This window comes from Microcaecilia unicolor, chromosome 13 (assembly GCF_901765095.1).
Source record: "Microcaecilia unicolor chromosome 13, aMicUni1.1, whole genome shotgun sequence".
NCBI classification, from domain to species: Eukaryota; Metazoa; Chordata; class Amphibia; order Gymnophiona; family Siphonopidae; genus Microcaecilia; species Microcaecilia unicolor.
Genome location: NC_044043.1, coordinates 51,647,061 through 51,670,011, shown reverse-complemented (window position 1 = coordinate 51,670,011; position 22,951 = coordinate 51,647,061). Strand labels below are relative to the sequence as shown.

Below are 22,951 nucleotides of genomic sequence, written 5' to 3'. Positions count from 1 at the left end.
GTGGTATGTAGCTGGGGGTAGTGGGTTTGGGGTGGGTTTGGGGGGGCTCAGCAGACAAGGTAAGGGAGCAATGGTGAGATGTGTACCTGGGAGCATTTTATGAAGTCCACTGCAATGCCCCCTAGGGTGTCCTATTGCTTTCCTGTGATGCCAGGGGGATCAGTCTAGTAAAAATGCTGGCTCCTTCTACATCCTAATGGCTTGATTTTGTGCGTTTTGCACTTGGACTTTTTTTTTTCCGAAAATGGACCAAATATCAAAATGTCCAAATTACAAAACCTTGTTCTAAACAGTATTTTTGGGAAAAAAAATAAGACGTTTTTATTTCTTTGAAAATGAACCTCTTTGCTATTCAGATTTTGGACGTTGTTTGCAAAACGTCCAAAGTCGAACTTAGACATCATATCGAATATACCCCTCCATGTGACTTTGTAAGTCTAAGTGCTTTGGAAATATGCCTTCACATATATAGACATTTCATACTGTTAGAGAGATGAAGTGCCATAATGGAGATATCTTTGGATGCTACTTAAATCGATGTGCTGAAGGGGATCATCACTCTTGTGAAACAAGGCAAAATGAACTTGAAACATTAAAAATCATTCAAAGGCCAACATATGTAATTTTGGAGACCTATATAAATTGTAAGTTATCTTAATCAGATGATGCTGTTTTCATTGACCGCGTGGTGCACCAGATCTGAGATCTAGAGGATATCTGTGTAGGATATCTGCAACTTCCATCGATTTGTGCGCTAATATCTGTGCTGTGTAATGTAAAGTCAGATATCAGCGTGCCGTGCAAGTCTTGCATTAAGTTGTCATTCCTCATTATGTTGTTAATACACAGACAGTGTTGAATAAAAGTTTCACTGCTACCACAGTATCCTGTATATACAACGCAATAAAGTCTGCTGATAACATAATAGAGGAGCTTTCTATGCTGTGGGAATAATGTTCATACTATTGGCTTTGGTGCAAAGTCCTTGTGTTGTGTTGCAAAGAAAGCAAGCAGCCAGAAATGGACTTGATTCTTGTGTGTCATCAGATAGAGGTTATAAAATTTTGAGTGAAGTAGAACAGGTAGATGTGAATCACTAGTTTACTCTTTCTAAAAATACAAGGACTAGGGGGCATGCACTGAGGCTACTAGGTAGTAAATTTAAAACAAATTAGAGAAAATATTTCTTACTTAACATGTAATTAAACTCTGGAATTCATTGCCAAAGAATGTGGTAAAAGCAGTTAGCGTAGCAGGGTTTAAAAAGGTTTGGATAATTTCCTAAAAGAAAAAGTCAATAAGCCATTATTAAGATGGACTTGGGAAACTTCACTGCTTATTTCTAGGATAAGCAGCATAAAATCTGTTTTATTCTTTTGGGATCTTGCCAAGTAGTTGTGACCTGGATTGGCCATTGTTGGGAACAGGATCTTGGGCTTAATGGACCTTTGATCTTTCCCACTATGGCAATGCTTATGTTCTTATGGGGTTTTCCTTACTGAAATTCAAGTTCATAATGATCAAGGTCTCCCCTGATCCAATTCTCTGATCACTCAATCATTCTGCTAAGACCTGCCTGTGGTAAAACCACACTGCCTTGGATTCTGTAATGCAGTGGATTCCCCAAACATATACCATCATTCTTGAACTTGGGTGAATCTCTTCATAAACCCCAATAAATAACTAAATATGTACTTACCACCAAGGTTAGTGAGCCCATAGTTCCCATTCTCTTCTTTACTGTAGAATAAAAGATCAGATTTATTTTGGTGAAATTCCTCAATTAAAAAATGCACACAACAGCAGTAGAAGTAAATCAGTTTTGTAGTAACTTAAAGGGGCCGATATTCAGAGCGCGGGAGTTAGACTGGCTAACTCTCACAGTCGGTACTGAGTCCAGATATTCAATGCTGGGTCGTTTCTGGTGATCGGCATTGAATATCTGGTTTATTTTTGTCCGGATTAGAAATAACCAGCTAAGTTGATATTCAGACTTAACCACTTATCTTTAAATAGCCAAACATGTCCCATGTTTTCACGTGGCCAAATACGGCCTCTAAACCAGCTTTAAGAATTGACGGATAGCTGGTTATATTGGGCGATATAACTGGCTATCTGCTAGCCACTAACCAGGGATATTCAGCAGAGAATAGCCGGTTATCCCCACTGAATATCAGCAGATAGACAGTTAAGTGCTGTTTCACCGGTCAGCAACCATTCTGGCCGGTTAAATAGTGCTGAATATGGGGGGGGGGGGGGGGGGTTAGTCTTTTTGTAAGTCCCATATTCGGTATCATGAAATCAGTTCCTCTTGAAGGCTCCACAGATGGATGGATCACCTCTTGTACCTTCCTGGACCAGCCATTAGTATGTGGCCATTAAAAAAAAAAATCAGCTTGTGAGCACTTACTGACATCTGTGTTGTAGGCTGTAAAGGCTCATGCACTAATCCTGCGCTAATCAGTATGTAGTAATGTAGGTGTGCTGATTAGCACAGAAATACCCACTCTCCGCCCCCAGACTTGCCCCTTCCAAGAAAAATGTTAAAATATTTTTTAGTGCACGGTTACTGTGTGCAGATTTGGAACTTATCACAAGACTGAGGGGCCCTTTACTAAGACACGTAGGCTCCTACGCGGACCCAGTGTGCGCCAATTCAGGACTACCACCTGGCTATCACTTGGCCCGATTTTATTTTCCGTCACGTGGCGCTAGCCATGCGGTAATCGGCATTGTATGTGCGCTGACGATTACTGCCTGGTTAATGTGTGGTAAATTCTCAGGCCCAAAATGGACGTGCGCCAATTTTGATTTTGCTGAAAAATGGACAGCGCAATCCAATACACGCATCTGCACCAGCGCAGCGCACTTTTCAGTGCACCTTCGTAAAAGACTCCCTGAGCGCATCCCACAGTGAACCATTTTAAGCTGCGGTAAGCTCATACTAGCGTTTACCACAGCTTAGTAAAAGGTTAGCCTCAGATCATCACTGATGTTCTCAAATTAGAGCAATTACATAATCCTGACACAGGGATGACATCACTGGCCAGAGTGGGAAAACCCCTGTTACCAGTAAACAACTTTGCATTCTCTAAGACCAAACAAGTTATAAACAAAGTTGCCAGGGCTGTGGGTTTCTTGCCCAATTGGGCTCCTTTCCGCGACCAACTGCAGCTTTTTCACGCTGTGTGCGGGTTGCGGGATTTTGGGCAGCTTTTTTTTTGCCCCGCCGCAGTTTTTTCGCATGGCTGCAGCCAATAGAAGCCCCACGGAGGTGGGCTTAATGACGTCATTTGTATGCAAATGGCCTCATTAATCTTTATTAATGATGTCATTCATATGCAAATTGACATCATTAATATTGATGATGTCATTCATATGCAAATGACTTTGTGCGGTTTTTGGGGCTGGTTTGGGTTGTGGAAAAATTTTTCCATCTGGCAACACTGGTTATAAAGTCTTGACACATGGGAATCCCTAGCTACATGCTGCCTTTAACAAAGAAGGGGATAACATTAAAAAACAAAAAAACAAAAGCCTGAGTTCCAGGCCATGTCTGGGCACTGACATTGAATATCCAGGTCCGTGGAGATGCCCAGAAGTTAATGTGAGTATGGCTGTTGTTCAGTGCCATATCCTTGTGTCTAATTGGGCAGAGATATGACTACTATTTAAGCCTCATTACCTATGCGGACTCTGGCACTAAATAGGTTCTAAAGAAAAAACAAATATTTTATTCTGTTTTGTTAATTACTTTTCCACTACTAGCTCAAGCTGAGTTACATTTGGGTATAGAAATTATATCCCTCTCCTTGGAGGGCTCACAATCTGTACTTGGGGCGATGGAGGGTTGGGTGGCTTAAGATCAGAAGGAGCAGGCACCCCTGGGTGTCAAGCCTGGAGCTCTAACCTCTTGGCTACTCCTCCACTTGAGTCTTTCTAAACGTATGTCCTAGACGCACTGTGGAAAAATCTAATGCTTTAGGCCTTAAGTATGGTTCACCCTTGGCCATCTCTGCTTCTGTCTAAATGGGCTTGCTCCGAAAATATTTGGATCCGATATTTAGCAGGACATAGCTGAATAGAAAAGGGTCTTATCAAATTAAGTTACTGGGCCAGATCTGGATATTAGCGGCACCTACGAGATAGTTGCCTGAATATCAGTGACACTGTGGCTTGTGGTGAGGCAGTCCAGGGGCAGAGTCAGGGTGGACCCGGAAAGTATCTGGGTGCTGCCCATTTTTAATGCTGGTACCCAGATAACCAGCTGGGCCAGAAGGACCACATAAAATGTAGTTTTTAACTATGTCTGCGTAGTTGTTTGGGTGCTGCCGCTGAATTTTGGCGCACCTAGGTGACTTCAAGGAGCTGCCCATACCTGCATAAGGGCCCCACAAGGCTTACCTATCCCCTGCCCGTTCCCCCAACCCCTTCCAACAGTTATAAGTCTGATCACTAAAACCCAACCTGTTCAAAAAGGCATACCACAATGATCGATCCTAAATTCCAGATAACTAAACTTATACCAGAACTGGACAAAACTGAACCCTCGATACTTGATTGCTTAATTTACTCTGTCACCATTGAACTTTAGCGCAATACCACTTTATTTCTCATTCCGGAAATGAACTCTCTATACCTGACTGCTTAAAGTACTCTGTCACTTGTGAACTTTAATGCAATACCACTCTGTATTTCTCATTCCGATAACGGCGATCGCTACTACGGCATAATGTAAGCCACATTGAGCCTACAAATAGGTGGGAAAATGTGGGATACAAATGCAATAAATAAATATTACTGGCGCCCAGGTAACATCCAGGACCACGTTGACCCTGCCCCTGGACTGCCCTGGCTCTGTTCAGACAGTGCAATGGCGGTCAGAGGGGCTATTCAGCAGCACTGCCCGCTAAGGGCATGCAAAGGCCACCTTCTACTGCAGCTTAGTGAAAAGACCTCTAAGTTTTGAAATGAAGTGAGCATGTGTTGTTGCAATTTCTTAAAATGTAAATGCATATCCCTGTAGGCTGTTGGTGTTTTATGGACATCAGCTCTTTTTTTTTTTTTTTGCTTGTTTTGTTACTGATGATAATGAAACTCTGAACGTGTATTGCTGTCAGCTCTTTCACCATCTTTTAGAAAAACTCTCTGCAGACACAATTATATATATATAGATAGATAGAGATATAAAGGTGAAAATTAACAAGAAATATTTTGAGCTAGCTGTTCACCCATGACAATTTTTGTTGAACTGAACAAGCGATTAATAACTCTGGTTTAGCGCCAGGGGCTTTCAATATAGGTTTATTGGCAGCTAATACTAACGGTTTTTTCATGGGAGAACATTTCTGCCTCTGAAAAATGAACATGCCAAAAACTCTAACCTAAGAAATGACTTTCACAAGTTAAGAGAAATTTTCCAGAACCCGAAAGGGCTGATTTTATAACAACGCATCTATTCGCAAAGTGGTGCTTCTTTATCCCCCTTTATAAGGGCAGCATAAGTATCTACTGTATCTGCTTTTATAAAACAGGTTCATAATAATCCCCAAAAGTGCACAAACGTTTTAGCTCCTTTTGAAATGTAAAACTTGCACTAAGTTCAGACACCCTGTGCACTTCTTTTATTAGTGCATAGAGGAGATGGGTTGTCATTTGCAAAAACATATCTCATGTCGTTAAATGAAAATGTGCACAAAAAAAACCATATTTTCCCCTGGATTCTATATATGGGGCCAGATTTCATATATGACGCCTAAAAAATCCATGTGGAACTAATTGTATTCTATAAATTGTTTGTAATATTGGGCTCAAAATAAACAAAGCTGCCCATGACATGGGAAACAAAATGAAACAAAACGTTTTGGATTATGTCCGTCCCCAATGCGTAAATTTTATGTACTGCACCATGAGTTAATGTGTTTTACCCAATGAGTTAATTTGTATGCTAAATTGTAGCACGCATTGGCCTTAGAATGAGCAGGTTTGAATAAATGATGATATTGTCAGAAGATACAGTGGGTAAGGTCTGATGCACTGGAGTGATGAGGAGGTGTCAGAGACAGTAAGACTATTTTTGGTAGAGAGTTAAAAAGCCAAAGTGTCCGATCGGTTATGCTTCAAGGAGTTTATTTATTTATCAAAATCTCAAAATTAATCAAGCACAAAAATACTTGTACAGAAAAGTATGACCTGACACAACATTATGCAATTATGCTAAAAAGAAAAGAAAATAGATTTAAAAAAAAAAAGAAAACATTTTCTGTCAGTCATAACTCAAGTCCACAGTTTTGGATCCAAGATGTTAAACAATGGAAATTCAATTATAGGAAAAAAATAAAGGAATTTTCTTCGTCTGACAAACCTAAAGATTCCAGTTTAATTAAATTATAAAGAGAGCTATTATTGGGATACCCCAATAATTCTTTTAGCTGGTAAAAAAGCTGTAAGATGAGAAGGATCATAAAAGACATATTTTACCGAATGGTACTTAATGACAAATTTGCAAGGATATCTCAAAATGAAAGTAGCCCCCAACTGAACAAGTCAGGTTTCAATGAATATGCATGAGATGGATTTGCATACAATGGAGGTAGTACATTCAAATCTATCTCCTACCTATTCCTTGTGGACATCCTGAAAACCTGACTGGGTGTATCCCAAGGATTTGGTTGAGAACCACTGGCCTAGAGTAACTTTATAGGAGGCAGTAAGTGGAACCACATTAACGTCCTGCAGGTACTGCATACTAATGGTTATATTAACGTATGATCTGCAATAAAAAAAAAATAAGAAGGAACACCCCGAAAAGGTGTAAAATCCTGTGTTAAAAATGCTCTAAGCCCAGATTTTAGTACACTTTATTAAAAGGGCCTTTAAGTTAAATACTATGATAAGGATAGAGACAAAAGGTAGGAAAGCAAGGCTTAGTCAGAATCCATAGAATAATGTATACTACATTAGAGATGAGTTTGTCGAATGTCCTTTCCATGCCGAGTACTGTGGGGTTTTCTGATATATGTTGGCACAGTGTGCAGTGTGGTACATAGCAGGGATTTGTACCATTTCCTTCTTTCTCAGTTTTTGATAGAAGTTTGCTGTTTATTGATTTTCGCTACAGATGAGGCCAGTGCCAGTGGATAGGGAGAATATTTTGTTTCGTTATTTATGGCCCAGAACTAGTGGATGTAGATCCATAATGACTTTTTCAGTTTTTTCCAGCTCAGAAATATTAAGTGGAATTAAACTACTGAAATTCACCAGCAATGCAATTTTAAGGTAACATGCACCACACAGTGGAGGCAGTTTTGATATAAACTTGGTGAGTTTCAGCCAGAGGTTTTATTGCTTTTTTTTTGGGGGGGGGGGGGTGAACATTAATATCTTCCTGGTTTGAATTATTCTGGCCCAACATGAGAATCCTCAGGAGATGTTACTGGACATGAGTTTTTCAGACCCTGGGGGTTCCTTCTTTCTGTTCATGTCTGAAGAAGAGAACCTGTGAAGACTGTGACCACTGTTCCCTCAAAGCTGAGCAGGAGTCCTCCACCTACAGTCGTGCCAGTGGGTGGTGCTGTTTCACTACCTCATTTTTCAATAACGAGGAACAGGCAAGCTCTGCAGGAATCCAGGAAACCTTCCTATCTCAAGAAATTGAAAACACAATATTGAAGCACCCTCCAGCAGCGTGCACCCGGGGTGGACCACCCCTACCGCCCCGCCCTTGCTACGCCACTGCTGGGTCTCCGCTCCCAACTTGGACACCAGCACTTACACCAGATTTCAGCAGGCGTAATCTGGCACCCAAAGTTAAGGCACGGAAATCGGCGCTAAGCATGATTCTATAAAGAGCATATGCCCCTTATAATATCGCACTTAGTATCAATCTTTTCTGGTGCCCATTTCTCAGTGCCATTTATAGAATCTGGCCCTGTGCTATTTGTGTGCTCACAATATTGAATACCTAACACTTGCGCATGCGAATGTTACATTCACATGCGTAAGTCCTAGTATGCTATAATCTTAGGGGCCCTTTTATTAAGCTGTGTTAGGTGCAAAAGTGGCCTGATGAGGAATGCGTTAAAGCGTTCTGCATTAGTCTTGCCATTTGTGTACGCTAACTGTGTGGTATTTATTATTTTGGAGAAGGGGCATGAAAGTGCTATTCAGTTTCTGTGCTGACAGCACGTATATCTGAAAAAAGCAGCCTTAATGCAGAAGTCCTTACTGTGTCCAAAATAGGAGGCAGTAAGTGCTCCCATGTTAATGTTTTAAAATAGCCACGTGTTAATGGTAACAGTGCACAGCCAGAAATTCAACAGCTGGAAAAAAAGGCTACTTTACGACCATACTAGAAATGGGTTTAGTGCATGGGAAAGACCCGTGTAAAGGCATGCTAAGCTTATTTACTAGAACAGCTTAGTAAAAAGGCCCCTTTGTGTGAATTTGTTGTCAGAGAAAGTGGTTTCTGCCAGGTGCTTGTGACCTGGATTGGTCACTGTTGGAAGCAGGGTACTGGGCTAGATGGACCGTTGGTCTGACCTAGTATGGCTATTCTTATGTTCTTAAAAGCAGTTAGCTTAGCAGGGTTTAAAAAAGGTTTGGATAATTTCCTAAAAGAAAAGTCCATAAACCCTTATTATGACGGACTTGTGAAAACCACTGCTTATTTCTAAGATAAGCAGCATAAAATCTGTTTCACTGTTCTGGGATCTTGCAAAGTACTTGTGACCTAGATTGGCCACTGTTGGAAACAGAATACTGGGCTTGATGGACATTTGGTCTGTCCCAGTTTAGCAACGCTTATGTTCTTACATTTAGATACTAAGGTTATAGAATTAGGGGAACAGAGTGCAATGGAGCACATGTCCCCTCTTCCCTAGCATTAACTTCCTATTGCACTAGTTCCATCTTCCTCTGCTTGTAAGCTTGATTATTGCCTTATCAAGTATCTTGAGCAAGGGGTCATGTTTCTAGTCTCCTCTCTTTCCATTGCTTTTGAGGCTTGTGTGTCGTTGCCAGCAGTAAATCCATTACATTCATGCTGCTAAAAGCAAAATAAGAGTTGCCTGGCAGCTAAAGCTAATGATGTTCTCTCGTCTTTTTTTTTTCCAGCCACCCTGGGGACGTTAGATTTTAGCTTGCTGTATGATCAAGAAAACAACGCTTTGCACTGTACAATCAGCAAGGCCAAGGTATGTTCCCACTGCAGTTCACATATCATAACAACATTGGGGCCAATATTCAAAGCAATTCGTTAAATTGCCTGTGCCGGACTATACGCCAGGGGCGTAGGCAGACCTGACATTTTGGGTGGGCCAAGAGTTAACCTGGGTGGGCCCTTCTCACCCCCACCCCTACCCCTGTACATACATACAATATATTAATGACCCGACGTCTGCCCATTTCTCTCTGAATCCCCTCCCCCGGTCGTACCTCAGAGCTGTTGTCCATAGCAATTCCTATAGGCAACCTGTGCCGGCCCTGCAGGCTTCTCTCTACCAAGAAGTGACATCACTGAGGGCAGGACATGATAGAGAGAAGCCTGCAGGGCCGGCACAGGATGCCACCGGCAGTCTCTGAGGTAGACTGGGAGGGGGGGTAGAGAGACAGGCAGATGCCAGGCCAGAAGTGAAGAAGAGGGCGAGAGAGTAGTGAGGCACTACCACTGAAGACTTTTGGGGGCCTCATGGGCTGCTGACTGGGTGGGCCTGTGCCCACCCAGGCCCGCCCTTAGCTACTCCACTGCTATACGCTGATAGTCAGTGGCATGAAACCAGCTATTCAGTGGGTGGTCCGGGGGCAGAGTTGGCACTTTACCAGTTAAATGCCAATATTCAGCCCTTAACCACTTAAGTTAGTTGGCCAAATAGGGCCATATAAATAGCAGTCCCATCTTTGGCCAGTTTAACTTAAGTGGTTAAGGCTAAATATTAGCACTTCACTGGTTGAATGCCGACCATCCATACATACCCGGATATTCAGTGCTGGTGTCCAGAAATTACCTACATCCACTGGCTGAATATTTAACCCCTGATATCTGGTTTAAGATGCATGTTTAAGAGAAAATTGTAAAACACTTGTGGTGGGTGTGTCTAAATTTTACATGTAGGACTAGGAGATACTAAGAGGGTGAACTGCAGACTTTGTACTGGTGGGTTGCAAAGTCTGCAGCCATTTCTGCCTGTAGGTTTGGGAAAACTCACCCACAGTCATTTACACCTCCTTTATCTGCAGGAAGATTTTGTGTAAAAAAAAAAAAAAAAAAAAAAGTGAAACATTTTGACAATGGAACCCTACACATCTTGCCTTCTCCGTCTTAACCCATTAGTGGCCGATGTTCCCATATAGCTTATTATGGGAACATTGGGCACTAATGGGTTAACACCACCACAAGCCCACCTTCTTTGTCTCTTGGGTAAAAAATCTGTTTGCTTTTCATCCCCGTGCACACTTTTTTACTTTGGGAAAATAAGAACAATTTTCAGACACTTATTTACCTGGGTGTATGGCTTTTGAAAATTGCCCTTTTCAGGGATAATTTTTATAACATAATACCTATGTGAGAAGTCCAAAGAGGCACTTATTAAAGCCTGTTTTATAAAGGCATCATAAGTGCCTATGGCACTCATTTTCAAAGCAGATGGACGTCTCAAAATGGCCAAAAAAGGTCCAAATCACAATTTTTGAAAGGCAGAATTTGGCTGTTTTACACTGCCTTTTTTTTCTTGTTTTCTATGTGAGCCTTTTACAAAGGTGTGTTAGGGTTTTTAGCGTGCACTAAAAATAAGCGTGCACCAAATGCTAGAGATGCCCATATATTCCTACGGGCGTCTCTAGCATTTGGCGCGTGCTAATCAGCGCACGATAAAAATGCTACCACGCCTTTGTAAAAGACCACCTACGTTAAAATTATATAAATAAATAAGTTGGCCAGTGGAAGGGGAGGGTTCGGGCTTGGGGTGGAAGGGCGGGGGGGGGGGGGTAAGGAGTAGTTTAAAGATGTTTCTATATTGCTGATTGTTAAATCTTCATGTGTTTATTAATAAAAAGATTGATAAATAAAAAGTTTGATGCCAGGATGATCTACACTAAGCTAGTATTCTGCAAAGGGTGCTCTGCGCAGAACAACATTTACAGAATATTAGCTTTGAACGCATCTCACGCCTAACTTTGGGCTCAAACATTTACACCTGCCAAAAGCTAGTGCAAATGCTGGTGTCCAACTAATTTATTTATTTATTTATTTATTTGCGGCATTTGTATTCCACATTTTCCCACACACAAGCAGGCTCAATGTGGCTTACAAGACATTAACAAAACACACAAACAGTGGATCCAAAAGAGTCCTCTCTCAGGTGATGTTTTCTCAAACAAGGTCTTTATTTCAAATCAATAAAGACCTTGTTTGAGAAAACATCACCTGAGAGAGGACTCTTTTGGATCCACTGTTTGTGTGTTTTGGCTTTCGGTTCTCCTGTGGAGAGATCACCTTCTGTGGGTGTTGGCTTCGTTTACAAGACATTAATAAATAGGGTCAGGTAAAGGAGGTGTACATGCGTAAAATAATAAACAAAGTACTATGCAATAAAAAATTGTCCTCTGAATGAATACAAAGCAGAGTCTAATGAGTAGCAGCAGTAGGATAGGCCCGACAAAACAGATAAGTCTTTAAAGATCGCCTGAAGTCTTGATGATCAATTAGCGTTTTCACACAGTTCGGTAATGCATTCCACATCTGCGTACTTAAGTAGGAGAAATTAGACGCGTAGCTGGTTTTGTACTTAAGACCAATACAACTTGGGTAATGAAGATTCATATAAGTACGAGATGATCTTAAACTATTCCTCACCGGAAGATCAATTAAATCAATCATAAAATCTGTGGCATCACCGTAGATTATTTTGTGGACTAGAGTACAAAGTTTGAAAGTAATACGGTCCTTAATGGGGAGCCAGTGAAGTTTCAGCCGAAGAGGTGTAACACTATCATATCTCGTCTTGTTGAAGATCAATCTGGCAGCAGTGTTCTGGGCTGTCTGGAGTTTTTTCAGAAGCTGAACTTTACAACCCGCATATAAACTATTGCAATAGTCAAGATGGCTCAATGCCAATGATTGCGTCAAGTTGCAGAATATATCCCTTGGGAAGTAGGGTCTTGTACGTTTAAGTGCACTTAGACATTATTTTATAACATTGTGCCTAAATCCTGGGAATACCCCTGACCACCATGCCCCTCCCATGGCCATACTCCCTTTGGAATTGCACACCATAAAATTTAGACACGCATATTATAGAATATGGCGTAGGGCAGATCGGTGCGTAACTCCTAATGACTGCCAATTAAACCAATTATTGATCGATAGCACCTGATTAACTAATTAGTTTACATGATCCATGGCCAAATTTGCACGACCAACTTTGGGCAACCTATACAGAATCTGGCGGAATATGCATAGATATTTAGAGTATTAGCACTTCACGTATGTAAATGCTCATATGGGGGGATTTGAGTGCCCGAAAGATCCGCACTGAGCTCCTATTCTAGAACGGGTGCTTGATAGAAACAGGTGTTGCCACCTGGATAAATGTCTGCAAGGCCCCCCAGTTTTGTTTCTTTGCCTGCCCGCCCTTAGCGCAAAGGTGCTGGGGCATTCTCTCTGTCTCCCCACACCCAGCAACCCTGATTGCCTTGGAGTCTGAAAAGATATCTGTTAACTGTCAAGAAAACGGTTTTCACTGCAGACTTACATATGTGCACTTTGCACAGTTAGCAAAACACAGGCAGATTGTTCTCAGCTTTTTTAAACAATGTGTTAAGTTTTACATTATTCAGTGCAGGGAAAGGGGAGAAAGAAACAGAATGATGACAGTGACTGCTGGAGAAGAAAACAGCTCCTCTGGAGGCCAAAGATTTGAATCGATCTTTAGATCTATAAATGGTTACCCCCTGCATACATTCATCATGTCTAACACTTAAAAACCACAAATGCATGCAGTGAAAATTGTGTAGCTGGAATCTGTTGTCTGCGTTGCCATATGGCTTGTGTAATCTGTGCCTGGAGGGTATTCATATGTGCCACTACATGGTCTGCGTGCTGTACCTGAGGAAGGTAGCAATGCTGTTTTCTTTGCTTCTGTCAAACAAGCACTTCACAGACACAGATGTCCAGAAAGACAGTAAAAAGGGCAGCTGCCCTTGCAATTGGCTATTAGATGGTTCTCCTGCTGATGATGGTGATTCCTTCTGGCTACAGTGGGGATAAGGAAGCAATATGGTGTAGATCAAAAAGATCAAGCACAGCACAGGTGAAAAATGATTGAACAGTAGACAATATTCAATATATTGTAGCTTTATTGTAACATGAGTCTTGGATGTTACAATAAAGCAAAGAAAAATAAAAAGGCAAAAAGGCTGCTTACTTATGTCAGATATACAAACACAAAAGCAGACTAAAATAAAAACAAAATAAAGAATGAATCTTTATTGAAAACAATACCTGACATGGCTACGTTTCGCCCTCCGGCTGCGTCAGGGGTAAAGGTCTATGAAAAAGGGGTTCACAATGTACCCTTATTTTCCTTAAAAAAAAATATACCTTTCATCACAGCTGAAACTGAGCAGGAAGTTCCGGTGATGACAAACAGCATCAAGCTGTGATGAAAGGTATATTTAAAAAAAAAAAAAAGGAAAATAAGGGTACATTGTGAACACCTTTTTCACAGACCTTTACCCCTGACGCAGCCTGAGGGCGAAACGTGGCCACGTTGGGTATTGTTTTCAATAAAGATTCATTCTTTATTTTGTTTTCGTTTTTAATTTAGTCTGCTTTTGTGTTTGTTACAATAAAGCTAGAATATATTGAACATCGTCTACTGTTCAGTCATTTGTCACCCTCGCTATGTTTGACTTGTTTGCGTGACTGCAAGGGTTGCTGTTCTTCTGGGGTTTTTTTGCCATAGGTCAAAAAAGTTCCAGGTCATGCAGGTAAGTGTTGATATTCTAGACATTTATGTGTGTGAGAGGCACATTAATGCAGACACCTGTGCCCGGTATTCAGCAAGTGGTGATCAGAGTTTTGCTGACTGCCACAGACGTTAAACCCGGAAATTCAATGCCAGGCCATGACCTGGTAATGGCATTGATTTACATATAACTGGTTAAGTGTGATATTCAGCACTTAACCGCTTAACCGGCAATGGTTACCACATAAAGATAGGACTGACTTTTATGCGGTGCTATTTATCTGGCTACTTGGCCAGTTCAGTGTTGAATATTAGCCAACTCTGCCCCGGAACACTCCCAAAATAGCTGGTTTTCAGTTCAGCGCTAACTGGTTATTTTTAACTGCACTAACCGGTTAAGTGCTGCTGTAACTTAGTGGTTAGCCTCAAAAAGGTGATTTAACCGGCCAGGAGCTGTTTCTGGCCAATTAAATCGCTTTGAATATTGACCCATGAGTTTATAGATTGCCCTTCACACACTTACTGATTTTTTTTTTTTTTGTGGTGTTAATAGACAAAGGGGCAGATTTAAGTTTTACGCCAAAGGAATGGGGAAGGGGCAGTGTGAAAATTCCTAACTGAGAGTTTGTTCAAGCAATTTCAAAGTGCTTAACTGGAATGGATTTCTTGGAGATGTACAAAAGGGAAAAAAAATCCCACAGGAAGGGAATTATGGAAGCAAAAACTTCTACAAACGTCTCTTCTTTTTTTTTTTTTAATTTGAAATTCAAAATATACAGTACAATAAACACTCAAAGAAACAAATAGCCCAAATCACAGGAGAGAAAGTAGGAAGGAAATAATCTCTTATTTAAAAAAGGGGGGGGGGGGGGGGGAAATACACCTGAATCGTACTTAAGTCGATCTAAAATTATCCACCAACGATCTCTCTATTTATCTTCCTTGTCTATTAACTGTCTTTCTAGCTGATCTGGTTCAAAGAATATATAATTAGCATCAGAAAATGTCACAATACATTTTGAAGGAAATTTCAAAAAAGAAATTAGTACCTAATGCCACCACTGTATCCTTAAATTTAAGAAATTGTCTCCGCCTAATTTGTGTGGCCCTAGAAACATCAGAAAATATCTGTAATTTCTGACCACAAAACAAAAAGTCCTTCTTCTGAAAGTAATTTTTCAAAACTGAAACTGTATCAAGCTCTGAGGCAATAGAAACCAAGGGGGTCCTTTTACAAAGGCGCTCTGAAAAATGGCTTGCGGTAGTTTAGGCGCGGGTTATGGGCACGCAGCAGTCCATTTTTCAGCGCACCTGTAGAAAAGGCCTTTTTAAAATTTTTGTCTCAAATGGGCATGTGGCAAAGTCAAAATGGCTGTGCGTCCATTTTGGATCTGAGACCTTACAGCCAGCCATTGACATAGCAGTAAAGACTCGCGCGTTAACTGGACAGTAATGACCTGCGTGCGTCAAATGCCACTTGGCGCGCGTATCGGACGAGAGCCAAAAATGAAATTACCGCAAGAGCCATGCGGTAGCCGGGTGGTAACTCCATTTTGGCACACACAGGCACTTACACGGCTTAGTAAAAGGGCCCCCGAGAGAGTAGATCAGTCTTGGAAATTATCTTGAGTCGTTTCCAAAGAAGCTGTCAAATACATTATTACATTTCCTTTACCAGATAATTCCACTGGAGCATCCCCGTCCTGGCCCACACTCAGAATTTTTTTTGGCAAACAGTAACACTTAGTAATAATAATAGTGTCAGCATTCATCAAAGCTAATACTGAAATATTTTCTCAAGAAGATCTCTGCAGACAAGCAAGGGGCACACTGGAAAATTCAAAAATCTCAGATTAAAAGATCTTAACTAGTTATCTAACATCTCCATCTGCCTAAGTAAAAATAAACTATCTACAATCCCTTTAGCTCCAGCTTGCTGCAGTGAAGCTATCTGAGACTCAACTTTCTTAACAGAATTATCCAGCTGCTGAAATTTCTGGTCTATTCCGACCATCTTAAAGACTACAAGCAGGGAGAAATCAGAGCTGCTATACTGGACCTTTTATCATTGCCTCAGTCCTTTTCACCACCTTCCAAACATCTAATAGGAGACTTGAGAAGCTTCCTCCTCAATTGATGAAGCTTCTTTAAGAAATGTCACAGGATACAGATGCCCAGTAGAAGATGATGGTGATGAAGTGGTCTGTTGCAAGGTCTTTTGCCCCTCCTCCCCCCCCCCCCCCCCCCCGCGGAAACACCTACTGGGAGAAACCCCTCCAGGGGGATAGACGGGAAGAAGAAGGTGGATCCGGGGTAAGCCTCTCCCTCCAAACTTAATGAGGCACCAGAGTCGAACCCCATGGGTAGAGAGGGAGGGGTATCCTTACTGAGCAAAACCAGGTCCGTAGAAGCGGTGCAAAGAATGGTAAGGGATTTGCGTTACAAGACGTATGAGGAGAGACTTGATGACCTGTACATGTATACTCTGGAAGAAAGGAGAATCAGGGGTGACATGATACAGACGTTCAAATATTTGAAAAGTATTAATCCGCAAATGAACCTTTTCCGGAGATGCAAAGGAGGTAGAAGGAGAGGACATGAAATGAGATTGAAGGGGGGCAGACTCAAGAAAAATGTCAGGAAGTATTTTTTTCACGGAGAGAGTAGTGGATGCTTGGAATGCCCTCCCGCGGGAGGTGGTGGAAATGAAAACGGTAACAGAATTCAAGCACGCATGGGATAAACATAAAGGAATCCTGTTCAGAAGGAATGGATCCTAAGGAGCTTAGCCGAGATTGGGTGGCAGAGCTGGTGGCGGGAGGCGGGGATAGTGCTGGGCAGACTTATACGGTCTGTGCCCGGAAAAGGACAGGTACAAATCAAGGTAAGGTATACACAAAAAGTAGCACATATGAGTTTATCTTGTTGGGCAGACTGGATGGACCAAGCAGGTCTTTTTCTGCCGTCATCTACTATGTTCTCAGTCGGGCCTACTGTAACCAGTGTACTAGCAACAACATGCTTAATCTTCGCTTTATGCTTCCCCATTGACAAACACACAATATACCTAGGAGAGAAGAGAACAGATTAAGCTGAAAATCCTGATTCACTGTAGCCCCTTTGGCCATGCCCTGCAGCTGCGCCACAGGGATTAGCTGGAATATATCGACGGCAGTGGCCTATGCTGATGATATCAGCAGGCTGCCAAGTTGACACCATGCCTAGTCGCAGCCTACTATCCTCTCAGATCTTTCGGGTGCCTCCTGCAGTGTTTCACCAAGCCAGACTCTTCTTTCTCCACCAGCCACAGGATTTAGCTGGAACATATCGGCGGTGTCGGCCTGTGCTGATGACGTCAGCAGGCTGACAAGTTGACACCACACCCAGTCATCACAGCCTATCCTCTCAAATCTTCCAGGTGCCTCCTAAAGCGTTTCACCAGGCCAGACTCCTCTGCCTCTCTCTCTCTCTCTCTCAAGACTTCTCTTCTTTTTAAATTGAACAATTTCAAATAAAGGTTCCACCGTGCTTTTACAAAAAGTTTCTTTCTTTTGTCCTTTTTTTTTTTTTTTTTTTTTGCAAGGCTTAGGAAATCACGTCTTTGGGCAATAAATATGCAGTGTTTGAAAATCCTGCAAGGACACTTGATTTGTAGGCTTTTCTTTTTATTTTGTCCAAAGCATAAATCTCCCCCAGACTGTGGTATGATTCACTTTCTTGACATGAAAACAGATGCGAGATAACAATTGGATCTCAACTAAAATAATCGGGCAGCACATGAAGACGGACTTTGTTAAGCTCTGCTGACATGTTTATAGCTGAGGTGACAGCAGAAATGTTTTCTCTAAATGTCCTTATGTTTTTTTCTCCCCAATTGATCTAAAACCATATATTTTGAAGAGCGTTTCTGAGTGCATAAAACCTCAGAAGGTACTCTTTCTTTATAGTTTCAACAATTCTTATTAAACTATTGTCTGCTTCTTCCTGTCTCCCTCCCCACTCACAACCCAATCTCAGCATCTCAAGTTGAACTGATCTTCCTATAGCATATTTATGGCAAACTCTTCCACACGAGTATCAAGAAGACCAGATTCTTGTTGAGAACTGAGTCACCCATTCCATTGGAATATACCCACCTTTTCTTTGTTATGTAGTAGCGTCCCCTAACCCCCCCCCCCCCCCCCCCCCCACTGGTTTCGTATGGAAACTGGTCTTAGACAATCATCGAGTGTGTCTGTCTATTACCTTAATCACTTTTTAGCCATTCATCCAATTTGATTCTGTCGGCCATATATAGTAGCGCTCTCAGTGACCCTTGCCTCTTACCGTACATGTGCCCAGACTGTGTCTTTTTTTTCTTCTAGGGTAACAGAGCAGTGTGGTTCAGGACAGGTGGATTCTTCTGGAGGTCAGAGCACATTACATCTACATTACATTACATTACATCTATGTGGAAACTAAAAAGAATTAAACCTTTCTTCCCAAGGGAAGTATTTCGCAGCCTAGTACAATCAATGGTGCTAAGTCATCTTGACTATTGCAATGCCATTTATGCCGGATGCAAAGAGCAAATCATTAAGAAGCTTCAAACCGCGCAAAACACAGCAGCCAGACTTATATTTGGGAAAGCGAAATACGAAAGCACCAAGCCCCTAAGAGAAAAACTACACTGGCTTCCACTAAAAGAGCGAATTGCGTTCAAAGTCTGCATCCTGGTCCTCAAAATCATCTACGGGGAAGCCCCGTCCTACATGTCAGATCTTATAGACTTGCCTACTAGGAACGCAAAAAGATCATCACGCACATTCCTCAACCTCCACTATCCTGACTGTCAAGGGCTGTAATATAAATCCACATACGCGTCCAGTTTATACATCTGCACGCAGCTATGGAATGCACTACCGAAGACCATAAAAACAGCGCAAGACCTAACCACTTTCCGAAGGCTACTGAAAACAGATCTGTTCAAGAAGGCATACCATAAACATCCATCTTAAACACTAACTAATAACATTACACACGATGTATACAAAACCGAACTCCTATCACATGACTGATTAACTTATTGGCTATGAATAATCAAGTACCACCACTGTTAAACCTTATACCAAATAGGATCTCAATATAATCGATGACCTAATGTACGTACAATCCAATTTGTACTCAGGAATCTTCATTCAATACCTTAATGTATTCTTCTCTATCATATATGTATGCACACGGTATATATACACCAAGATCTGTCCCATATATGTTATATTCCATGTACGTTCCAATTAAGTTACCATCAGGCTCATTTTCAAAGCACTTAGCCTCCCAAAGTTCCATAGAAACCTATGGAACTTAGCCTCCCAAAGTGCTTTGAAAATATGCCTCCATGTATGTATGCACCTTATCGCAATTTTACCATTTGTAATTCTGTTACCCGGAAATGGCAACCGCCATTTCGGCAAATGTAAGCCACATTGAGCCTGCAAATTGGTGGGAAAATGTGGGATACAAATGCTACAAATAAATAACGATGTCATAAAGTATTTTGAAAGCTTCCCTACCATTGGCCCAGGCCTGCGGTGAAACAAGGAAACTAGGCATTGTGAGATATTTATTTATTTTATTTTAGTGCATTTCTACCCCACATTTACCCACATGAACAGGCGCAATATGGCTTACAATAAATCAAGTGGATACAATACAAGACAATGATGGCCCAGAATCAGAAAGTGACAGGAGGGGAAGGACCAGGGGATAACACAGGGTAAATGACAGGGGTGAAACGACAGCAAGAGGGAGAGGTTAAACATTGGAATTGTCAGTGGAGTAAGCCTTTTCAAATAAGAACGTCTTTAAGGACTTCTTGAACAGTAGGAGGTCGGCGAGCTCTTTAAGTTGTTTTGGTAGGACATTCCAATATTTCGGACTAATCTAAGGGAAGGATGATGCAAAAAGAGTCTTGCATTTGACATTCCTGCAGGTTGGAAAATGGAGAATGAGGTAGGTCCTTGCAGATATTGAGGCATTTCTAGATGGTAGATCAATGAGATTGAGCATGTATTCTGGAGCTTCACCATATATGATATCCACACATTTCCTTGTTAAGTATTTCTGTCTAAGCAGTTGGCACTGTCTGGTCACAGGACTTATCACCTTGTCTTGGTTCCAAATTCCCAGATATGCTTTACCATTTGCAGCCTAATCTTACTTCAGGGGCAGTGGAATAACTTTTTGTTTGGAGGGTCCAAGCTCTGTTTCCAGTTCCCACCCCAACTTTTTATATAAATTGAATAGGGGTAAATTCTCAAAAAGTTGCTGAAATTTAGCTGTCGGGATGATGTGTGCTAATCGTGAATTCTATAGGCACGCAACTGTCGTTATAGAATATTAGCGTATATCTGCATGTACGCACTTAACTTTAGGCAAGAGCACTTACGCCAGTTCAATGGCTGACTGTAGACAGGTACATACATGTAACCCACACGTGTAACTGCCTGACACTCCCCTGACTCGCCCATGGCCCCTCCCCCTCTGTGCTTTGCAGCTTATAGAATAGCGACTAAGGACAGTAACAGCCAATTACTGAATTGTTATGCGCACAACTGACCTTATTCTATTATTTGTGTGCACAGTTATTGTTGGTTTAATCATGAATTGATAATGAGTGTGAGTGTTGGGCAAACTGGATGGACTGTTCAGGTCGTTATCTGCCGTCATCTATTATGTTACTATGGCGCTCATTTTCAAAGCGTATGGATCTCTCAAAAGGCTGAAATGGATGTCCATGTGCTTCAAAATGTCTAAGTACTGATTTTGCAAAGGCTCACAATTTAACACACAAAGAGTAAAAGTGGTATTTAAACTGGGTCCCTTGGTTTACAGTTCACTGCAATAACCACTAGTCTGCCCCTCCACTCTAGGAGGCCATTTTCAAAGAATATAACTCTCTTGTATTGGCTTTACTTGTTACGTTGAAAATATCACTATATTGATTTAACAGGTAACTGATGATTTGCTATGAAAATTATTTGAAGGAAAAAGAACTTCAGTTGCTCAGGTCATATCTAAATGTTTCTTTGGACTAATGACCCGCCTACTTCTTCATTAGTTCTTAAAAAACCTCCGATTTATTCATACATATTTATCAAATTATTTTATGTTTTTTTTTAAACAATTTCTTTCATTCAAATTCCACCATTACTTATCTGAGGTGCTGCTGCTGTGTTCTACGCTCTACAACATGGCTGTTTCACCCCGGCTTCGTCAGGAGCGATTTTATAGAGGTGCTAAAACAGCTGAAGTATAAAATTGCTCCTGATGAAGCCGGGGTGAAACAGCCATGTTGTAGAGCGTAGAACACAGCAGCAGCAGCACCTCAGATAAATACCGGTGGAATTTGAATGAAAGAAATTGTTTTTAAAAAAGATAAAATAATTTGATAAATATGTATGAATAAATTTGAGGTTTTTTAAGAACTGATAAAGAAGTAGGCGGGTCATTAGTCCAAAGAAAAATGTAGACGTGACCCGAACCACTGAAGTTCTTTTTCCTCCAAAAAATTTTCATAGCAAATGATCAGTTACTTGTTAAATCGTTGTTGTGTCATTTTCAAAGAATGCCACCAGATGGACATTAATGTGCCTTATTTTCCCCGTTCATAATTTGGATGTTCCAGTTTGTCAAATGGATGTTCATGCTGGATTTACCAGCATATGGACATCTGACTGGCGTATTTTTGAACTAGAAATCTTGACATATTTCCGGTTCAAAAACATGTGAGATGGACGTCTGTTTGGGAAATTCTGATTTGGAAGTCACTATTCTGACTTAGACTGTCCTTTCGAAAATGCCCTTCCACGTTACAAAACTTTTAGTGGGGTCATGGCCCATTCACATCTATGCCCTGCTTCTCGGTCTCCTCTTTCTGGTGTGTGTTAAAATAGATGTGCTGTGAAACATTGTAAATGTAACTAAATATCAGGGGTAGTGGAACAACTTTTTGTTTGGGGGGGGGGGGGCGGTGGCAAATCATCACCTCTGCTCTCCAAGCTCTCTGGTTACTGATGCTGAGTAAATTTTTTTTTTTTTTAATGGTTTGACTGTGGATACTGTGGCCCTCCTTGTTCATCTGCCTATACTAGATATGATTTAAAATTGTCCTCTTATTGCAGAGTTCAGTTGAGCAGAAAATAAGGATAAGGAACCAGTTTTCCTGTCTGAAGCTCTTGCAGATATTGGAACACCCTGTCCTGTATCTCCAAGAGGCAGATTTCCTGCTGCTTTCACTAAATGTAATTACCAAACTCCTCAGTTCCATTTTCTTAAGGTTAACATTGCCATTTTCTATCAGCTAGTGCTGATAGCAGCTTCTTAATGTGGTCTTAAATTAAAGATTTTAGTCCCCGCAGTGATTTATTCCCATAACAGGGGGAGGGGGGAACTGCTGTGAAAATTTAAAGAAACCAGGGAGCATCTTTGGATGTAGGTTATCCTGTGACTTGTATCATCATAATTGACAAAGAAAACAGAAGAACAGGAACCCTCGCAATCACACAGATACGCCAAACACAGCGAAGGTGCCTCATCTTAACTCATGGTGACATCTCTAATAGGTCTTTCTCAACTCACCGTAATCTTGGGCTTCACTCAGTGGATCGCTTCTTCTGTACTAGAGATGGCTTTCCTTACCGTCATCCCTGTATTAGTACAGACCTGTCAAGACTGCTTCATTCAGCAGGAGACGCCCACTTTTGCAGGTTATCTCCCGCACTTCTACTGGGGAGCAAAGATCTCCTGCTCAGCAACCTCAACCCTCCATCGGGTGAGACCAGTCATGCAATAAGAGCTGCAAAATCTCACAGCTCTTATCATTAGAGTTGTTCCACAGCAGGAGACATTTTATTAAAGCATCTCCTGCTGCCAGTGGGTTGAGGGGCTGGGCAGAATGGGGTGGAGCTTGTGGGCCTGGCTTAAAATCTCCCTCTCAAAAATTGGGC

At 41.4% G+C, this 22,951-nt stretch overlaps 1 protein-coding gene across 1 annotated transcript in view; it reads left to right on the top strand.

Moving 5' to 3' along the window:
* The window catches only part of DOC2B (double C2 domain beta), a 345,932-nt gene that overhangs the window by 115,527 nt on the left and 207,454 nt on the right, over nucleotides 1-22,951 (top strand). Inside the window, exon 2 of the mRNA XM_030222362.1 lies at nucleotides 9,115-9,194. Coding sequence (XP_030078222.1) covers nucleotides 9,115-9,194 — 80 coding nt within the window. The remainder of the gene's footprint in view (nucleotides 1-9,114; nucleotides 9,195-22,951) is intronic.